The sequence below is a fragment of the Xiphophorus maculatus genome, chromosome 3, assembly GCF_002775205.1.
Source record: "Xiphophorus maculatus strain JP 163 A chromosome 3, X_maculatus-5.0-male, whole genome shotgun sequence".
Classification (NCBI taxonomy): Eukaryota; Metazoa; Chordata; class Actinopteri; order Cyprinodontiformes; family Poeciliidae; genus Xiphophorus; species Xiphophorus maculatus.
Window position 1 is genome coordinate 19,884,860 of NC_036445.1, and position 21,331 is coordinate 19,906,190.

At 39.1% G+C, this 21,331-nt stretch overlaps 2 protein-coding genes across 2 annotated transcripts; one reads left to right on the forward strand and one right to left on the reverse strand.

Moving 5' to 3' along the window:
• The first annotated feature begins 315 nt into the window (after positions 1-315).
• Positions 316-5,886, forward strand: rcc1 (regulator of chromosome condensation 1). Its single transcript, XM_005798446.2, has 10 exons — positions 316-393; positions 1,237-1,333; positions 1,901-2,094; positions 2,200-2,379; positions 2,894-2,990; positions 3,095-3,217; positions 3,318-3,458; positions 3,633-3,752; positions 3,870-4,022; positions 5,137-5,886. Exons 2-10 carry the CDS (start codon positions 1,255-1,257, stop codon positions 5,310-5,312), a joined length of 1,263 nt encoding a protein of 420 aa, XP_005798503.1. The 5' UTR covers positions 316-393; positions 1,237-1,254; the 3' UTR covers positions 5,313-5,886.
• An 8,124-nt stretch (positions 5,887-14,010) lies between these two features.
• Positions 14,011-17,953, reverse strand: oprd1 (opioid receptor delta 1). The gene is made up of 3 exons (XM_005798506.2): positions 17,541-17,953; positions 15,598-15,953; positions 14,011-15,403 (listed from the first exon to the last, which is right to left on the reverse strand). Exons 1-3 carry the CDS (start codon positions 17,783-17,785, stop codon positions 14,874-14,876), a joined length of 1,131 nt encoding a protein of 376 aa, XP_005798563.1. The 5' UTR covers positions 17,786-17,953; the 3' UTR covers positions 14,011-14,873.
• Between the last annotated feature and the right edge of the window lie 3,378 nt (positions 17,954-21,331).

Consider the following 21,331-nt stretch of genomic DNA (forward strand, 5'->3'; position numbering starts at 1 on the left):
TAGAAGAAAAAAATATCTTGGCTACGACTTATCTGCCCACTGCTTGTTTAATTGGTGGGGACGACTCACTATCTGGAGATGTTAAGTCGTGCCTACGAATTAAACACGTCGTTCCCACGACTTCTTTTTTTTGTATGTCACCAGACATGTGGTGATCAAAACTGAAAATAAAAAATATAAATAGACAATCAGTTTTCGTGTCACTGTAATTACTTGCGTATGAAACTCGGTATTTGTGCGACAGTTCAATTCGTCACTGTCTCTTTAAGAAAACGTGCTCTCCCTCAAGGTTCCAAAGAACGTGACGTCTTACGTAAATCTCGCGTGTGGAAACCGGGAACAGGCTGTGAACGTTCACCTCTGCCCAAAGTACAAACTGTTGCAAGTTTTAAGGTTAGTAAAATATTTACCCAATTCTTGTGATGCTGTAGCTAACAACAGACAAGTAAAGCAGTCGTTACCAATGTGCGCATTTGTGAGTTACCACAGTTTGTAACGGTTGTTCATTCATTACCAAGTGTCGCGCTAACGGTTAGCTAGCTTGCGTTGGCTCCTGAATACTCAGCCCAGCTTCATATTTATTTTGAAGCAAATGTCTCACTTTTGTATAGACGCATTAACGACTGCCTTATTTGTCACTTTAACGGGTGAAATCTCTGTATACACGTCGTGTATATTTATTGTTCGGGGATACATATATGTAAGGCTAACTATAGCACACATGTGGAAGGTGTTGGGTCACGCAACTGAATTTAAACTGTTTGCTAAATGGCGACATAGACTGGCAAATGGTCATAAATACACGTCATTTTGTGCGGATGTAATGAAGCCCAGGAGAGAGTTGCGCTACAGTGGTTCACCATGCATGCTCACGTTGAATGTTGCTTTTCGTCTGGTAGCAGAGGTGGAGAAAGTACAGCTGTTTCCAGTGTAAAACGATCCCCTCACAGCTGCTAAGCCCCATCAGCCACCGGTCAATGAAATAAAGACTGCTTGTACTGTTGTCAGTCAGCAGGTCATGTCCTGCCACACGTCTCATTAAGTCATAAACTTTTGAGCATTATAGGTGATTAAAGCCATTATATTGCTGTTGTTCAGACCAACAACACTTCTGTCTCACGCAACCTTGCTTTTAAGAGATTTTTTTTTTTTATTAAACGAATTTTTTTTTTTTGCCTGAAACTAAAATGAAAGTCCTGTCTAATGCTCTTTTCACTGTACCACTGTTTTCTGTAGCGTGAATGCATTGCTGCCATGTCTGCCAAAAAGACAAACAACAAGAGGAAGACTGCAGCCAGTGGTGAAGATGTGGAGCAGGCCAAGAAAATGAAAGGTAAATCATAAACTTCAGAGCTATGCTGGTTTCCTGTGAGTTCTTAGAAAAGGTGGGAAATGACCACGAGACTACATTCAAGCATGCGTTGTATTCTGCATTTCCTGCAAAATTTTTAAGGGTTATAACATACAAAATGTCACAAGGCCACCAAGGTTGCAACTAGGTGCTTCTGGCATTTTTTATACATTATCACATGCTGGATTGGACTCTCTGACACAACCTGTCACTGTAAAATTTCTGAGTCAAAAGCGTTTTTTTGTGTGTTTTTGTTTTGTTTTTCATTACTTCAAGAAAAACATCCTTTTCAACCACACAAAATGTATTTTCTTTTGTTACTCTGAAAACTTATTTTTGTTCGTTTGAGTTATTTGCAAAACAATTTAAAATGTGTACTACTACTACTAACAACTGGGTGTTGATCATTGTATTTACTTTAGTTTCGTTTCTCTTAAGCAGCATCTTCTAGCAAAGCTATCCAGTCTCTCGTGACGTCTGAGTCCATTTTCTGTAAGGAAATTAATAATGATTTATAATTCAGTTCATGTCTTTGTATTTGTGTGTTAGTTGTGGTTTCACACAGGAGTCACTGTAAAGAGGTGGGCCAGGTTCTGGTTTTGGGCCAAGGTGATGTTGGACAGCTGGGCTTAGGTGAGAACATCACTGAGAGGAGGAAGCCAGCCCTGGTGTCTCTACCAGAGAAGATGGTGCAGGTGGTGGCCGGAGGCATGCACACAGTGTGTCTGGGTGAAACTGGTCATGTGAGTCAACTTTTGTCTCCTCCTTAATTCCTCCTTCTGTAAAAGGAGGAATTAAAAAGTCTGAATTTCTCAAGTGATGATTTTTATTTTTTGGGCTGTTTTTAGGTCTACACGTTTGGCTGTAACGATGAGGGAGCTCTGGGTCGGCACACGTCAGAGGAAGGGTCCGAAACGGTTCCTGGGAAGGTGATGTTGAATGAGAAGGTGGTCCAGGTGTCTGCAGGGGACAGCCACACTGCTGCGCTCACAGAGGATGGATCGGTGTACATCTGCGGCTCATTCAGGGTTAATCTTTTAGTTTTTTTTTCTGCTTAGATCAACTTCTCATATGTTTGGAAATATTTGTGTGTTGCAAACTTCCTCCTTGTGTGATGTCACAAGTCAAAATATATCGCAGTGGAAAAGTAAACAAGATTTGTGTGATAGACAGCAGCGTTAGATAAAAACAATGGGAGTTTTCATTTTCTGCTTGTTTGATCTTTTTGAAAATGTAATAAAGATAAAGTGCTTGATATTTGATTATTGGTAACCAATGCATAGCTTAAAAAAGCTTAATCAGCTTACTTGGTTATATTTGACATAAATCATTTTAAGTATCTCTGTGTTGCTGAATTTTTATTTTATTTTAATGTCAACATTTTTTTAACCTATGCTTTAGCCTTTAGTTTTTTTTCGTCCGCTCTCATTTGTGGCCCATCTTTTAGGTTGTATGTTTTGCTTCCGCTCCTCTATTTTTTCCTCCTGCTATGTTTTTTGAAAAGTGCCTAACTTGGGTCTGTTTGATCCGTTTTATTTCCAGGACAACAATGGTGTTATTGGTCTTCTGGAGCCCATGAAAACATGTCCCGTTCCTGTGAAAATTCCCCTTACAGAACCTGTTGTGAAAATTGCCTCAGGTATGAAATACTTTGCTTCATTGTCAAGTTGTTTCATGCTTTCTCTGTGTTAGCCAGCAGGTTTTTTTTTTTTTTTTTTTAATTAGCTGTGTGTGCATTCATAGGTAACGATCATATAGTGTTGCTGACGCTGGATGGAAACCTTTTCACGTTGGGCTCAGCGGAGCAGGGGCAGCTGGGGAGAGTACCAGAACATTTTTCAAACAGAGGAGGCAGGAAAGGCCTTGGTGGGTACCTTCATGTCCTCCACTTGTTAAAAAAATCATCAAAGGCAAAATCTTGGTATATCTTTCATTTGTTTTTGTTAACTGTGTCTCGGCCTTTTAGAACGACTGCTGGTCCCGCAGATGGTGAAACTTAATAGGAAAGTTCGCTTCACGGACGCCTTCTGTGGAGCGTATTTTACCTTTGCTGTTTCTAAAGAAGGATACGTTTATGGATTTGGCCTCTCAAACTACCATCAGCTGGGTAAGAGTGGCTGTTGGCTCGATATTTGGAGAGATTATCAATCTATTAATGCTGGCCTCATTTCTTTCCATTCATCTGTCTGCACCATTGTTGAGTTAATTCAGTTTGGCAGTAAAAGGTGTCGGTACATGTCTCCATAATAAATGCGTATGTTTTTCTACACAATCTGTCCAGGCACTCAAAACACCTCGATGTGTTTTGCCCCAGTAAAACTAACGTGCTTCAGGAACTCCACCACTGCCTGGGTGGATTTCTCTGGAGGACAACATCACACTCTCTGCCTCGATGCTGAAGGTTGGCAGACCACACATGACTGTCTATTAATACCATTAATATGTAGAGACAGTATTAATGTTAAATAAAATAGAAACGGGAGAAAAAGCAGATCTTTTTTGCCCTTTGTGCTTTAAGGGCAGGTTTATAGTCTGGGCAGAGCCGAGTACGGCCGCCTCGGTCTTGGTGAAGGAGCTGAAGAGAAGAGTGAGCCGACTCCTGTGGAGGGCATAGAGCCGGCGAAAGGAGTGTCATGTGGAGCTTCTGTCAGCTACGCAGTTACCAGAGAAGGTGAGAAACAAACTGGATTTGGTCTTTGAGGTTCACATGAGTATTTGGTTTAAAGTTTCCTGAATCAAATTTATCTTAACAAATACAGCTTCAGGTTTTTCCTTGATGTCTGATCTAATAAGAACAAAGATTGGCTGTAGCAGAATGAGGTTCAGCATGTAGAGTAAACATGAAGAAATTGTTTAGGATCCAACAGAAAATGAAAGCAATATAAATAAGATTATCTCGATCAAATCACAACTATAATCTAATTTTATATGTACACAGAGTGCACATACTGTATTTACATATTTACACTCCGAAAATAGTCAGTTTTCAGTTTTGATGCATTTAAAAGGACATTCCAGCATTTCTGGTCACCAGCTGTTGTAGCCATTCTAAATAATGATAGGCAGATATCGGCCTACAGTTTAATTATGTCATTTTCTTGTATTTATGACGAAAACAAAACTGGCAAGTAAAGCTATTTTAAAAATCAGTCATAGACAGTTGTATCCTTCACAGAAGCAACTCTTCCAGGTTTGTTGCCAGCTTCTAGTTGCTGTCAGACTTTGAAAACAAAACTTCACAGATTGTGTTGTTATGACATTACTCATAAATAGCTGCAGTGTGTTTGTGCTTCATGTCTCTTACCTTGATATTTCTTTGTGTTTGTGAGCTTTATATTTTTGTTTAATCTGTCATTTTGTTCTGCTTTAGTCCTTGACGCTGTGTTAAATAATTGTAGAAGTTTTGAATTTTTAAAAGTTACTAAAACATCTCTGTAGAAGTCATTTTCCAGACTGTTCAACTTTCTTTGTTCAAATAAACCAGTAGATCCTCTGACGTGCTGCTTTGTTTTCCTGAGATGAGTGTAAACAATTGAGAGTGAAACGACATCAATGTTTTGCTGAAGTTATGAATTGTAAAATCATCTAACATATAAATGTAATGACCTAAATGGCCAAAATTCCTTGTTTAACAGTTAAATTTTGGTCAAATGCAGTTTTGTTGCACTTTTAAAAATTAATGAGCCGATTTTATTATTCCGTGCTCGACTACAAGTTCAAATTTTCTAGTTGAGTTCTCACTGCTCCTTTTGTCCCCCCCCCCCTCCAACACACACTCACTTTAGGATCTGTGTATGCCTGGGGCATGGGAACCAACCTGCAGCTCGGCACAGGAGAGGAGGAAGACGAGTGGAGCCCAGTGAAGATGACAGGGAAGCAACTGGAAAATCGTGAAGTTCTCCTGGCCTCCAGTGGAGGGCAGCACACTGCCCTCCTGGTTAAAGATAAACAGGAGAGCTGATGTGCCTCTGACACCAGGATGGGGATAGTTTTGGTAATTATTGCTGTGGGGGGCCATGTGCAGGATGCTCAGATTGAATATTGAGAATTTTTTCGGCTGTCCGTGCTGAAGGAGAGCGACGTCCAGGATGCAGAGGAGGTGAGACCTGGCCTTTTAGCAGAACTGCTTTGTTCTTAATGTGGAGGAAATGTTCATACGACTTACATGGTAGATCATGTAAAATGAGAGACTATTTTTTTAAATGCTTTTGTTTTTTTGTTCCTTTTGAATTTTTCATTTAGTCATTCTGTATGACTGAAAGTATTTAGTGCATTGATGAAAGCAACTGTTTGAGAAGGAAGTGAGAAGCTGTTTGACATTTCTAAAGGCTAGTCTTTTAAAGTATTTTCTTTAAGCAATAATCCGGTTTAGATGGGACATTCATATTCTACGTGTTCAAGATGTTTAACTACTGTTCGTTTTATTCAGTGCACACACACACACACACAAACACACACAATTGTTGTGACTGTTTGAAAATGTAATAACATTCTGGGTCCTGCAAAAAATAAAGGTGATTATTTTTTAAGATCTGTTTTTGATTTGCAGCAAGTTATTTTTTCATTAAGCCAGTCTGTAAATTACACATAGCAGTACTTCATATTTTAAAGTTGTTGCTTCAAGTTTTAGGACTTTAATAAATTGCTTTTATCCTTGAAGAGATTCTTTTTTTTATGTTGTAAGCAAATTTACAAAATTCCACTTTAAATAGAAAGCGGAGCTCCTCGACCACACTTACCAAAAACTCAGTCTGAATTTTATGGAAAAGCGAGCAAAATCACCAAAACTGCGAATGGATGAATTGGTTGGTACTTCTTCTGTCCTGTGGATCTGGTTGCATTTCAGTGTGAGGGCCGCTTTACCAATGTGCTTTGGGGAGAAACCACACGAGGTATCATAGAAGTTATAGAAAGAAAATGGAAAATGTTTGGAAAGCACAACAGTCAGAGAAATGAGAAAATTAGAATAGATGTCCACAGCACTCAAGAGCCATAACAGCAAATGTAACCCAGACTTTCCCAGCTACTGATTTGAGTTTACTGGCTTAACCAAAGTGAAAGGGCGAGTCATCGGACTATAGAGAGTCTGATGACTGTAGTTTGTCATCTCCTCTGATGTGGCTTGGGAGAAGAAAACTCAGGATCGAGGGGAGGTTCGAACTCGAGAGACGAGAGATCCATCTGTCACTCCATCCCTTTAAGTTGCATTGGGGAAAAGAAAAGTGCATGAAGAGCGAGAGATCAAATTGACATCGTTAGAGCTGTGGAAAGAGTTTAAGGATTGAAATGGATAACACTGACAATAATCTGCTTGATATCACATTGAGACTTATTGTGTTTTTTGCTCTGAATGCTTTGAGGACTGAAGTGGGTTTAATGAGTCTTATTAAAGGTTAATTGGAACACAAGTGGGATAAAGAGTGACATAGAAAGGATGACAACAGTGAGTGGGAGGAAGAGGAGCAGGGATAAGTGGGGAACAATGATAAAAAATGTTATGAATGGATGAACTAGTCACAAGTTATTTTGCAGCACATTGGAAATTTTGCTTGAAAGGCAGAGTGATCACAGAACATTTCTGAATTTTCTATCATAACCACGCTGATTAAAAATATATGTAGCCTTATTCAGGCAGGTCAACACCACTTAGCATCACCCGAGATTCAACTAAAAGATTTAAAGCCCTAAAAACAGGTGACAGAGCACCAGTTTAGCAATCAGGCAAATGACACATAGGATACCACTGATAACATATAGAGGAACGGCTACAGAAATATGGAAGTAAAAATGATTGGAGATCCCGGAACATAATCGATCATCCCTGGAGAGTTATGTAGTGTGCCCTTTCCTGATCCGACAGAGGGAACTGATGGGTCTTAAAAATTAATTGTAAATAGAATATTTAGTAGATCCTTTATTTTTTATTAACAACCCCTTTTCTCTAAACTTTCCACATGCACTTCAATTTTCCGTTAGAACACGCCTACATCACTGCTTGCCAGGGCCATTACTGTCAGCTGGACACTGTCCTGCTGAGCCTCTAAAGAGAAATATGTAAATTGTGTTCCCTTAATGCTCAGGAGTTTGCATCTCATTCACTTTATGCCAATCATGAATGCAAATAGCCACATTCCAGACAAACGCTGTCATGAATTTAAATGAACAGAGAGGATGTAAATGATGCCACGTTCATCTGTGTTTAATTTGTGAAGCTGAGATGCATGTGTCCTCATTGGTCTCATCTTCCTCTCATCTGAACAAATGGACTGAGGATTCTCTGGACTAGAGTCATTGTGGCAAAAGGCTGATCAGAGACTGTTGACATGTTAATGTAGAGTTTATAAGCACTTAGCTGATCTAAGTGCATCACTTGTTTTGTTGCACGTTCTCTGATTTGGAAAAAATGTCAGAAATTATAAGAGGTCAGATTGCATTAAAGATCTTAATGTTTGCACAGTCAGAGTTTTAACAAGATTGTATTGATTTCTGATGCTTCGCTTCCTTGCATAACATGCTGTAATTTCCTCTTCATATGGATTGTTTAAAGACCTTAGCAACTCTTAAAACACATCTCACATGTTTTCTGCAAATATTTTTACTGCAGGATTTTCTTTTTGGAATGCAATTCTAGTTAATTAACTTTCTGTTTGAACGGCAGAACATTTAAATTTTTTTTTTTTTCGGAGCTGAAAGTAAAAGCCATTTTTAAAAGCACAGGTTTTGACCGATTTAAACTGTGAAGGTTAACAGGTGTCAAGGTTGAATGATTTCATAAGCTTTTAAAATGCAGAAACATTCAGTGACGGATAATGGTGAAAAAAACAGAAAGACTCAAAATTTCCCAGCACAAAGACAGACATTTGTGCTGAATGGAAGCAATGGAATCCTGTGATTAGTTCCTTTCATTCACACACACACCGAAAGTGGATTTGTCATCACGAGTGTGGGCTCTAATCTTCTTCTTGTTAAGCTAATCGCAGGAGAGACCAAGACGTCTACGGCGCCTGCACTGCTGCTTCTTCGCTCCTAATAACAGACAAAGCCACATTAATCACAGCAGCTAGCTGATCCATTACAGGATATGACTCCAGGCTGCAGGTGTGGAGCGTCCTCTTCACGGGCAGCGTGTGCATTCACGATGTGTTCAATAAAATAGTGCAATATTGCACCTGTTCCCATCACTTAGCAGTTCTTTGTGTGTAACTTGGCAGCTCTTGAATTGCCCGGCTGGTTTCTTAATTAACATGCCATTAAGAATTAGATTGAATGCAGTGTCTTAAGAAGGTTTCAATTAAGAAACCCAGGATTATTTCATAGAATAAATCATTTGGAAAATGTATTTGGTATTGAGAGGCCTGGATAAAGTTTTCTTACACCAGAATGACAAGCCTTCATGTATATTATTGGATTTAATGGATTTGGAACATAAAAACAAAGTGACACACGATTGTAAAGTGAAAGGGAAAGAGTGCATGGTTTTCTGAGTGAAAAGTTAAATGTGAGGCATGCGTTTTTAATCCTGCCCACTTACTCTGATACCCCTACATGAAATACAGGATAACCAGTTTCCTTCAAAATTCCCCTAATAATTAGAAAAAGAGATGAAAAGCAAGTATCTCTATCTATTCAATTACACCTGGATTGTTTCAGGTGCTGTAAGTCTCCACCAGCCTTGCACATCTAGATATATATATTTTTCTGCCAATTGTTCCTTGGAAAATAGCTCAAGATCAGTCAGATTGACTGGAGAACATTTCCTCACATCAAATTTTGCCACAAAGTCGCATTTGGATTTGACTGGGCCATTCCATATGCTCTGTTCTCAAGTCTTTACTAGATATCGACAGTTTTTTATGTATTGTTCCTTTTAATGCCTTTGCTGAAGAAAAGCTTCTTACTGGTATTTATTTAGGGGTATGAGAGCACAGGGGGCTCAATGCAAATTTTACTCCAAGACAATTTGTCACTGTTTTGGAGTTCATAAATGTATAATTTTTGTTCCACTTTATAACTTTGCTCTACTTTTTGTCAGCCTATCACAGCTGTCTCCCTGTTTGAGGTTGTAAAGCGACAACATGTGAAAAGCTATAACAGCATGAATACGTTTGCAAAGCTATATATACATTCTGTGTGATATTTAAGCCACACGGGAGAGAAATGGTTGACAGAAACCAACAGTTTGACACAAACCCTGCTGCTCCTAAACCACTTGTTGAGCCACTCCTCGTTTTTCTCACTGCTGTGATGAAATGACCGATAGTGTGGGTGTGAGTGAGTGTTTATGTTTGTACCAGCAAACATTTCACCCACGCATCTTTTTTTCCATCAACCACGTAGGCTGGACTACTCTTCACAGTGCATTGTTTTCCGGCTTTTACTTTGCAGGTGGGAATACAACGCCTGATCCGTGGGCTCATTTGTTAGCCGAGGGCACTTTACAGAACACCGTTTTTTAAATTGTTTATACAGTCACGCTTCCTGTCTGACAAACAAATAGCTGCCTGTCAGTACATTGAAGCAACAAATGCCACTGCTTTTACTCGTGCATTAGTCAGCATCTAATGTACTAAACGACATAAATACTCTAATGTTATCGTTGTGCCGCGTAAATTGTCTTTTTCTAAGAAAACGTGCGAGCAGATGCGCCTGAAAACAAACAGGGGTCATTTGCAAATAAATATCTCTTTTGCTGTCAAACTGCGGGTCTTCCACTGCCTGCAGACTGCTCCTGTAATTACTGGTGATTTGCCTGATAGATTGGGTCGTTCATCCCATGGGTTGAAGGTTCCTCTGGAGGCCACGGTTGTGGAGCCGCAGCTGTGAACAAAGGACGTGGTGTGACTCATCCCTCTGATGGACCTCTGTGTCTCTCTCATATTGATTGGGTGACAATTAGCTTCAGAGGTCCTTGACGGGCAGGTTGGAATAAAAACCATTTCTTTTTATCCAACTGCTGAGCGACAGCCTGAGTTATGGTTCGGTAAAAAAGATTTGCCAGGGGGAGACTCTGGGAGAAAATGGAAATTACCAGCAGCTGAAGTGGTGGGTGGTCATAAATGGAGAGGCACTATTTGTTTTTTTCATATACACTCGTTTGTGAAATAGATCCATTTCCTATCATTTTTGATTGAATGATTTAGAAAAGTGCTCAAATTAAGAAGAAGGAATAATGTAACACATGCAGACAGTTCAGTGCATCAGAACATCATCAGAGAGTTAATTTAATTCATTTCAAAACAGAAACTCAATGCTATTTTTAACAGTGGTACAGTACATTTTTTTATACTTTCAATTAGGACTTTCTGTACATTCTTATTTTTCGTTTTTATATTTCTTGCCTTTATCTGAATTCGCATGCTCCCATCAGCCGTCACTTTACTGCTGGTACACCAGACAGTAAAAGTTATCTCTATTCTAGTCTTCTCTACTCTATTTCTACATTAAAATCTATTTTATCTTACATAATATTGTAATTTTTAGACAAACCCAAATTAAAATTTTCATTAGACACAGGCATCAAAATAACTCTGTGCATAACTTTGTCCGTTTGAATCACTGAACTAAGTTAGGTTTTCAGTGATATTCTCATCTGCTCCAATAAAGCTGTAATTGCCACATGATTTTGTCTGAGTGCCAGTCTCTGTTGATGTAATCAGAGATCATTGGGCTTCAGTCCAGAAATGGAATAAACATCTTGTCAAATCTACCCACCATTTTCTATTTTTAAAAATATCCCTGTTTAGAGACAAGCATTTAAGTTTTAAAGTTTTAACCGATTTTCACACTTTCTCATCTACTCAATGATCCACCTCAAGGTCCTAATAAAGCTGTCACCCACCGGTGTGAGGAATAACAAAGTGTATTCTGCTGGGAGTGAATCACAACAACCGTTAAAGGGTTGAGTTGCAACTCTTGTTTTGTCAGCAAAATAAAATATATGGGTCAGGCTTCGCTTCCTTACGAATCTCTCATTTCCAAGCAGCCCGTTTCGACTGCTAGCAGATGGCATGCATATTCAACATCCAGTCTCGGCTCTCCTGCAATGGAAATTGATGCTTCACAGCTTTTTGTTTTTCAGCTTTTCAGTCAACATTTCAAGCGAGGCTCGATAATCGGATCCTTCATTTTGCAAGCATCTGCTGCAGAGAGCACCAAGCCCACATCAGTGTATCAAATAATCATTATGTCTCTTCTGGCACATATTAAGTTCTGTGTGAGGTAGCACTTACTCAGCAGTTCTCATCAGTGTTACATGAATTGCTCAATTTCAATATGCCACTATGTCTGCTGTGGTTTGTAAGCCTGCATCTGTTACATCTTCGAAATTGCATGCTAACAATGATGAATGCTTCCATTAAAATCCCTCTGTTATTATTTTATCTTTATGTGAGAAAATGGTTATGCTGTTTGTTTGTTTTTTCTGTCAATTTCCAGTTAGTCTGTAATGTTCAAATTTAAGCTGGGAAGAAAATCACAAAGATCTGATTAAAGTTGTTTCTTAATCTCACATCTGAGTCAGAAACACTAATAAATTTATATCTAATTGCTTTACATCACTAAAGACCAAAATTTAACTTATCAGCCAACATGTAGAACAGAAATCAATGTTCACTCTTAACAAAACCCCCTCACTGTGAAGCATGGTGGTGGCAGCATTATGGGAAAGTATGTGGGGAAGGTTTTATTCAATAGGGACAGAGTTAAAAGCAAATAAGACATCCTGAAACAGTTAATCATGTTTTTCTTTTGGAGTTCAAAAATCTCACTAGCAACACAGTTTTATGCAGTCATGTTTTATTTATTCACTTACATTTGCACAGACTTCAAATATTAGCTTCAACTGTGACCAGGTGCTGCAAGTCGGCTGTATACTAACTCAAATAATGATCAACAACATATTCTACCAATTACACAAGAAGCTCACACATCTCACACTTCTGTTTACAGCATAACAAGACATAAATGTCACGGAAAAGGAAGTGCAGAATTTAACTACTGTCAATCAGTACTTCAAAATAAAACGCACCAGAAAGAAACTACAGCAGTTTTCTCAGCAACGATAAAAGCAGTAAATATAATATTTGTATAATCTAGCATGTGTGTGAACATCTGCAGAATTCTTAAAAACTAAAAATAGTTTTCTTCTTTAGAAAAATTTGTCATTTTAAAAACAAAACAAATCAGGGGGAAAAAAAGTAATAACATCTTCACCGTTCTTACTGATGAAGATCCATTGAATGACTGTGTTAAATGTATACATTTAGAACAACAACTAACTTTTTTTTTTTGCGTTTGTTAGAACAATGCCTTTTGGCAATAGATCTTATGCTGTTAAAAAACAACAGCACACATTTCTTTCACCTTAAATGGTTCCACAGACTCAAAGATTCTTGGTCATACAGAAGGTTGTTGATCAGAAACTACCTTCAGATTTTGGGACTAGAAAGGCGTACCTCCCCACCTGACCTCTGACACCTGACCAGCTTTTGTTCTTCCTACCAAAATTACCAACCTCTGCTGCGCAACCCACAAATACATTTTCCTCACAAATGTAGCAACTTTTGGGAGAAAATAAATAGTATAAGTATGACAGTACAAGATTTATTTCCAAGAAGTGTTGCAACAGAGATATAGTCAACCAGCCAAGAAAAGTGTTGCTTTTTGTGCTAAGTTTAAATGCTCTCCTATCAATTCTGGGCAAAAAAAAAAAAAAAAGTCAAAGTGCAACAGAATATATATATTTTTAACTACGGAATCAATATTTACAGTGTTAGTAATTACACAACTCTTTGTTCACCCAACTCTAGCTCATTTGTGCAGAAACATAATCAAAGAAAACCACAAAATAAATAATAACACTTTAAATATTGGCCATTAGAAATCCCTATCTCTACAGTACATTTCATACAGCGTGCAATGTTAAATATGGCAGCCACTCAAGTATGTCTTCTCTCGTCATCATTGGCACTAAACTACCCTCAGCCCCAGTACACCTTAAAAAATGCAAGTCGCTCATCTTTATACTACATTATATTCAGCTGAGCAGAGATGAAAGGTGATTGCTACTCATTCATGAAGGCAGTGCTTCTGTGTGATAGAGTTAAATACATCCAGTAATGCAAAAAAATATCTCATGTCAACATTCACTTGTAGAATCGCATGAAATCAAAGATGTGTCGTGACAATACCGCTACCGGTCGGGAGCTCAGAACCTTTTCAGTGTTTGTCGCCCTAACGCAGCGTTAAGAATGCACAATAAATCAGCACCTACATCGGTATCAGCCAAAGTTAGTCATTTTTTAACTTATCGCTATTGTAAGAAAAACTGGGCCAAAATAAATGACTGGTTGTTTTTACAGTATCTAAAGTGCAGAGAAATATATACAATATAAATAATATTGGAAAATACAACAGTATTAATATTGGATATCAACATCAACCCAAATTTTAATATTGCTGCATCCCTGGACTGTATAAAAATGTTAGGTAAAACTAAACCACTGAAATATAAATAAAAACAAAGAAAGAAATGAATAAATAAATATCCAATGTTTTACATTTTAGTATGAAAATTTTGTAGAAAACCTGAAAGAAATGTTCTAGTTTCTTTTCTGTTTTTTTTATTCAAACTTTTTTCCTTTTTTTTTTTTTGCTTTGAATGGAGAACCTAATAAATACAAACTGCAATTGTAACAGTTCATAGTTTCAACAATCTGCTGCTTTTACTACTACTACTTTACAGCTTTTGACAACAAATTTTCTTATGCCAACTACTAAATTCAGGATGTTTTTGAGTTAATAAAAAGAGAGTATGTGGCACTGATGCTATCAAATTGACGACTTTGAAGTCCTTCATTTTTTTTACAAGCTGCTACAATTTTTAGGATTATAATGTACTTTTTAGACATCCTTTATTGGATCATGTATGACATTTAACTTCAGAACTGTGCGTTTCTTAGAGCCACGATCATTAGTATCTTCAACAAAATCTTCTCTGCTGTTCTAACAGGAAGCTGTTATCCAGACTGCTATCAAAGGCAGGTGATCTTCATCAATTACAGCATGTAATCTGTGGGAGAGTGACGATTACACTGATTCGTCTGACCATACACCATCACTGGCCTCAAACTGACCTTAAAAATGCTCTTTAAAACAACTCACACCTGAATCTTCGCTGTAAAATGTGGAGCTCCCAGCTATTAAAGCTGAAAATGATTCTTTTAGTCAAATAAAGCAGGGCCAATTACTTATTGTTTTTTTTTAAATCTAGAAATATGATCTTGTGTGAATTAAATATGTTTTTTATGCAAAGCGCAGGGGAACATATCTAGATTTCTTATCGGCAGGCACTCGTATATTTTAAATAAAATGCTTTAATAATATTTTAAATAAGGGGTCACAACATGGACCCCATCCATGGTTCATTCAAAGGTCAAGACCTCAGACTCCTGTGGTGGAGAACTGTGTCATCAGTCTGCAGTCCATCCTGACCCGTTTCTTCCTCTGACTGATCCGTGCTCTGTCAGCCAGGCGCTCTTTGCACCCCTGCAGGCACGCAAACAGACACGGGCTCCCTAGCACTGTTACGCGCTCTGGAGAAGCTGCTCTGCTCCGAGCGGGAGCGGTATGGCAGACAGAAGTCATTGAAGCACCGCTTGAAGTTTTCATCCAGAAAGGCGTACAGCATGGGGTTCAGGCTGCTGTTGGCGTAGCCCAAGGCGATGCACAGATGCCAGCTGGCTACCACCAGGAGGTTCTTGTGGTTGATCTCCACCATGGTCTTGACGATGATGAAGATGTGGATGGGGGTCCAGCAGATGATGAAAGCCGCCACGACCACCAGAACCATGCGCGTGATGCGCCGCAAGTTCCTGTCCTTCTCCTTGGAGCCGGACAGCAGCCGGACGTTCTTCAGCCGCAGGATCATCAGGCCGTAGCAGATGGTGATGACGAGGACTGGCACCACAAAGGCGAAGATAAACACGCAGATTTTCATCACGGTGTCCCAGTACCACTCCGGCTTGGGAAATCTGAGCGTGCAGGCGGTGTTTCCTGAGGAGTTAAGCAATTAGTTTTAATAGGAGGTCAAGCGTAGAAGCTAATTTGAATTAATAACCGAGCTGAAATAACCCTTCCTGGTGTGATCACTGCCTGAAGTAAACACTTACAGCTCAAATGGTAAAGAAAATTTCCAATAAAGCAGCCTTTGTAAATAATGTCGCTGATTTCTTTCTATATTAACCCACCTTTATCCGTCACCTTGGTAACCGCCATGATCATCACTGGCACTCCGACGGCCGAGGACAGGATCCAGATGCAGACGTTGATGAGCTTGGCTTTAGCAGGCGTCCGGAAGTCCAAGGCTTTCACAGGATGGCAAACAGCGATGTAGCGGTCCACGCTCATCATAGTGAGGGTGAAGATGCTGGTGAACATGTTGTAGTAGTCGATAGCAATGACCGCCTTGCACAGCAGCTCTCCGAAGGGCCACGTGCTCATCAGGTACTTGGCACTCTGGAAGGGGAGGGTGCTGGTGGCCAGAGCATCGGCCAGAGCCAGGTTGAAGATGTAAATGTTGGTGGCAGTCTTCATCTTGGTGTACCTGGTTGAGTTGGAAGATAAGCAGAGAATTATATCAGACCCTTACTCACAGTGGCAGTGAATAGGCCTCAGCTGGCAAACATGGAGGCTTCATTGGTGGCTTTGAACACAAAATGTTCAAAGCCAGATCACAGTTAATGCAGTGATTCATTTTGCTGAAAAACCAATCCAGAAGCAAAGATAAACAGTGTCTGATAAAATAAGATTTCTAGCTAAAGTACACTAAATCCCCAGAAGCTTTTGTACAGTCTAAGAATGAGCCTATAATCCTGAAATGAGTTGATAAAAACTGAATAATCCAACAGAGGAACATCTTGGTGTCAGATTTTCTTTCTTAAACTTGTGTGTTTCAGTGCTTCTGCCAAATGAACAAATGTTTACATATCAGTTTCTATAAAACATGACAGTAGATGGTTACTAATTAGATTATGTGCCTGGATGTTGTGTTACAGCCTCAGAAGATGAGAGAGGAAAACATCATTGAATCTGACTGAAAGCAATGTTAGTGGTATTCACATAGATTCCCGACTAGATTGCAACATTTAGTCTATGGAGGGAGCTAAAATGACAAGCTTCAAATCCAGTGTCAAAACCAAAATATCCAGTATCCTCAATATCAGCCAATATTTCTGTTCTCTAGTTCAAAGCCACTTTAAAAAATGTCATCGCTGCAGCTTTGTTGAATACTTTGTAGATATACTTACCACTTCAATCATCTCAGCAGAATTGCTGATACGATTGAAGTTTCGCCTTGGTTCAGATCTTCTTAGTGATTCTGGGTTGTTATGTTTATTTCTTCCTTATGTCTAGTTATTTGTTAATTAGATTCGGTTTTGCAGTTCCCCTGTTTGTGTATTCTTCCTCGTTCCTTGCTATCACTCTCTCTCCTCAGTCTACCTTCTGTTCTCTACCTTCACACCTGCAACCCATTTCTAATCAGCCATCTGTTCAGTAATCAAGCTCCCCAGTATATATACAACTTGTTCTCAGTCACTCTGGTTCTCTCTGCTGGCTTTTGTTCTTGGGTTTTTTGCTCTACTCTGGCTCCCTGCGTTCCTGGGATTATTTTATTTCATTATAAAATAATCACATTATTAAAAAAGTTAAAAGTTGTTTTTTTTTTATATAAACTTCAGTTATACTTACCATTTCTGCCTTGCTGCATTTGGGTCCTAAATCAACACTAACTCCTCATGGCAGTGCCAATACTAGTTACAGGGATTTCACTAGTTTGCAAAAAAGAATTACTATTCTTTTTGGGCAGCTATTAAACTTTTTTGAGCAGATGTCTACTGCAGTGCAGTAGTGAAAAGGTAGAAAACATCAAATATTTACATAAATTGTTTGTCACAGCCTCACATTGAAACTGGGAAAACTAAATCACACAGAATGAAAATGGATTTTTTCCAATCTTCATAAAATCCAATATATTGGTAAATGCAAGTAGTTATTTTTGCACCATTTCTAATCATCCACCATCTTTTTTCTATAACTAAATGTGTGGAAATTATATCAATCAATCCAACAACAATCAATACAGCTTTTACATTTCCCCGCCATTTATTAAACGGTGGCGTGCGTGTCTTACCGGATCACTCCGTACATAACAAGCACATTTCCCAGCAGTCCCACCACGCAGACGAGAGAATAGAGAGCCGTGATGCAGACTGCGATGATGAGACCTGAGGTGTCTCTGGCTGCGACCCCGCTGGTTTCGTTGCTTTTAGACGGTTCAGTCAGCAGATCCTCTAAGAATGTGGCATTTAAATAAGGAGTTGCAGACCCAGAGTAGACCTCCTGAAAGTCCTCTGAAGGAACTGTAGGGAACTCCATCACAATTTGGATGAGAGTTTAAACGCGCTGACAAGTTGAGCCTTTTCTTTTTCCTCCTCTCCACGGCAGGTGTTCAGGAGCGCTCCAGAAAACAGATCAGATGTATGGCGCGCAGAGGATGTTGGACGAGTGTCTCTCCTGCCCGCTCGCTCAGTGCGTCTGTGCGCGCTCCCACTGGCAGAGCGCGTCGGTGAGCGAAGAGGAGAGGAGAGGAGAGGAGAGGAGAGATTTAGGGCTTATTTTTGTTTTATTAAGGCTTGCTTTTCAGATTTTTGAAAAAAGAACAACATACAAAAATCTTTATTTCCTTTTGTAGTTTTATTTTGTTCATATCACCTTCACACAGCAAATGTCGTCTCAATGCACTTTGCAAAGCAAACTGATCCGATTCATGCCCAAAAGCATAGAATCAAATAAATCCAATTATTCTTATATATTTAAATTCAATTACACACATTCCCATTCAATCAGCTCAACCACAATTCAATGTATAATATTGTAACGATTCTGTGTTTTAGTTCTGCTTGGGTCCATATGGTTATTTGTATTTGTTATAAGTTGCATTGTGATCCTTTCTGTTAGAGTGTTGTGGGCTTTCCCTGTCTGACTCTGCTGGCTCCCACTCTCATGTGATAGGCCTGTCATGTGGGCGGGGGATCGGTGGAGCGGGAGTACCAGGACCGGAAGTGGGGGAGAGTTCAGAGGGCAGTTAGCAACGAAGCTAACGGTTGAGTGTGCCCGTTAGTTGGCGGCGTGAGCTGCAGCCTCAGGAATAGCAGCTTGTACCTATTTCTAATAAACGCCGTTTGGCGGGACTACATCTCCGGTGTTGGCGTCATTACAATATGAATGGACCTTACCAAGCTCCGCCCACAATCGACCTAGAAAATCCCACGTGGCCGCAAGTCTCACAAACAAAGCCTGGCGCGTGTTGTTTCTATATAAATATGGCGTCTTCCACTTCGACTGATTCTCTGCAGTGTATTTCTGACCCGATTAGTGTGTCATTTCTACCGGATTTTCACAATTTATCAGCTACTACAATGGACAGAGGACCTAAGAAGTTCATGTCATCTTTTTTGGATGAGATCAAGGTGTTTGAGCAACAAGATGCCTCCAACATTGTGCATGTCACATCAAAATGCTTTCGTTCCATGAGGAAAACGGCAGATCCACACACCCTCTACACAAATATAGCTGTGGACAAGATCACTGATGCCTACTGTTCTTGCAAGGCTGGGTAAGTCGGGCATTCATCGTTTTGTAGGCTATTTTTGAAATCAGTGTGTGATTCCTGTGGTTTGTTGGCAAATGTTTGAGTGTGCCTAGGCCTAATACACTGTACTTGGTGCTAGAGTGGCTAACACGAGTAACAGTTTAGTCCAAAGCCTTTTCTGCTAAAATAAAATCTTTAGTGTATGTCAGATACAGACACGTTGCATATTGATCTGTTTAGCTAACGTAAGACTGTGTAGCAGACAGGCTTCAAGGTGTAGAAGTTGTATCAGTTCTGCCATTATGCTGGACTTGGCTAACGGGAAGCTAAGTGTGTTTGTGAGACGGCTACCACATAGAATGGGCATCAGCCAATGAAAAGTGGCCCCTGTGGTAAGGTCCATTGGTGGAAAGTTGTATATGCAAGGGAGTTCAGCACATTGTATAAAGTTATTCCCATTCTGACCAAATATGGTGCAATAGTGGAGAGAAACAAGTCCCTTCTAACAGAAAGAAACCTCCAACAGAACTGCTGTGACTAACTGAGAGCCAGAAGAAAATCCCACACTGCAGCACTCACTCAGCAGTACCTTCATTAGGAGGGAAAATCACAGAACACAACGAGTTACGGGCAGCAATTTATTGGCTTCGTTTAGGAGAGATGTACAGTTAAAGGCTCGGAGAATTACTGGGATTTAAAAACAGCTACATGTACTTGGTCAACCTACATCACTCTGAACGCAGAATCTATTGTCCATGTTCGTCTTACACTTAAGAAGCCATGCTTAAGATTTCAATAAAAGTTACTCTGGGTTTTCATCGAACTTCATGTCAATTTAACTAATAAACTAAGAATTTGTTGCAATTCACTAACAAATTGCAACAAATATTTTAATATTAATGCTCTGAAAATCTACAAGATTTCCTGAATTAACAATAAGATCCATTCAAATCTATTTGATGAATTTGCTCATGTTTGACTTCTATTTTCTCCAACAGTTCACTATTTATTTTCTTATTAGAGCTTCTTATCCCAGCTTCCAGAAACCAGGTTGCCAAAACCAGCAACCGCTGAGAAAATGTCTCTGTGGTGAAGCTAACAGCCTGATCAAACATGTCTGCACCGAGGTGAACAGATCGGAGCTCTGGCTGCTTCCAATATTTACGTGCCTTTCAAGGTCTGTAGCTCGTGTTCATGGGGCTTCATTAGAGGATGGGCTGTTCTCACCAGTCAGTGCCTTGAAATTACCTCACTAAAGCAGAAGATGCTGGGACTGATTAAATATTTAAGGTTTGAGGTTGTATGAATGATCAGACAATTACATGCATTTTCAAGGCAGTACTGAGAAATGATCATGGTACTGTTTCATCAAATTGTCATTGAATTGTACTAATATAGATGCATTAGTTTGATATTTCTGCTTTTGATCCGAGATTAACAGAGTTAAATAAATCAAATATTTTACATTTTATGAATTCATCTGGGAAAATATTTCAATCAATCTGTATGAATTGATAAATGAATTTATGGAAACCTGAAGTGTTCATTTCCATGTGTCTAAATACTTACCTACCAGAAACTAAGTCGCTAAGCATATGCCTCTTTTGTATTTTTGCCCATCGTATCCAAAACCTTCACGACTCTGTGTCTCTAGATGTGATCATGGTTGCCTGCTGAGAGCTGAGCGCTGATGTGAGCAGTGTTTATAGAAATCTGTCAGACAATTTCAGGCTCAGACTGCTTCTCTTGTCTCCTGTGTCTGCTGTCTTTCAGTTGCATTTATATAAAATGACCTTTACCAATCTCTGCTTTTACAGAGCCACCATCAGCTCAGCGCAGAACAGTGATAGCAGGAAGATTAGGGCCAGCATGATGCCCTCACATTTCTAATATAGACGGTTTATGTCAATTTAGAAAAAAGGGCATGGAGGCAACTGTGATGGAGACAATTTATACTGACCGAAGACCTGTTTCAGTAGAGTACAGAAAGTTTCCTTTATCAATTTTTATAAAGTTTACAGCCTAGAAAAGCTATAGTTGATATACAGTCATATTCAATGAATTTGAAAATTGTGAAAAAGTTAATTAAAATCTATAATTTAATTCACTAAGTGAATTAACATTTTTATAGAGATTAATTACACACAGACTGATGTTTTCTAGACTTTATTTCTTTTAATCATCATCAAAATAAATAAAGTCTAGAAAACATCAGAATATCTGCTTACAGCCAATGAAAGCGTTACATTTGAGATTTGAAAATTATATCGTACCAATAAAAGTATTTTTTAAATGCAGAATTGTGGACTGTAAGACCCAATGTTGTCATA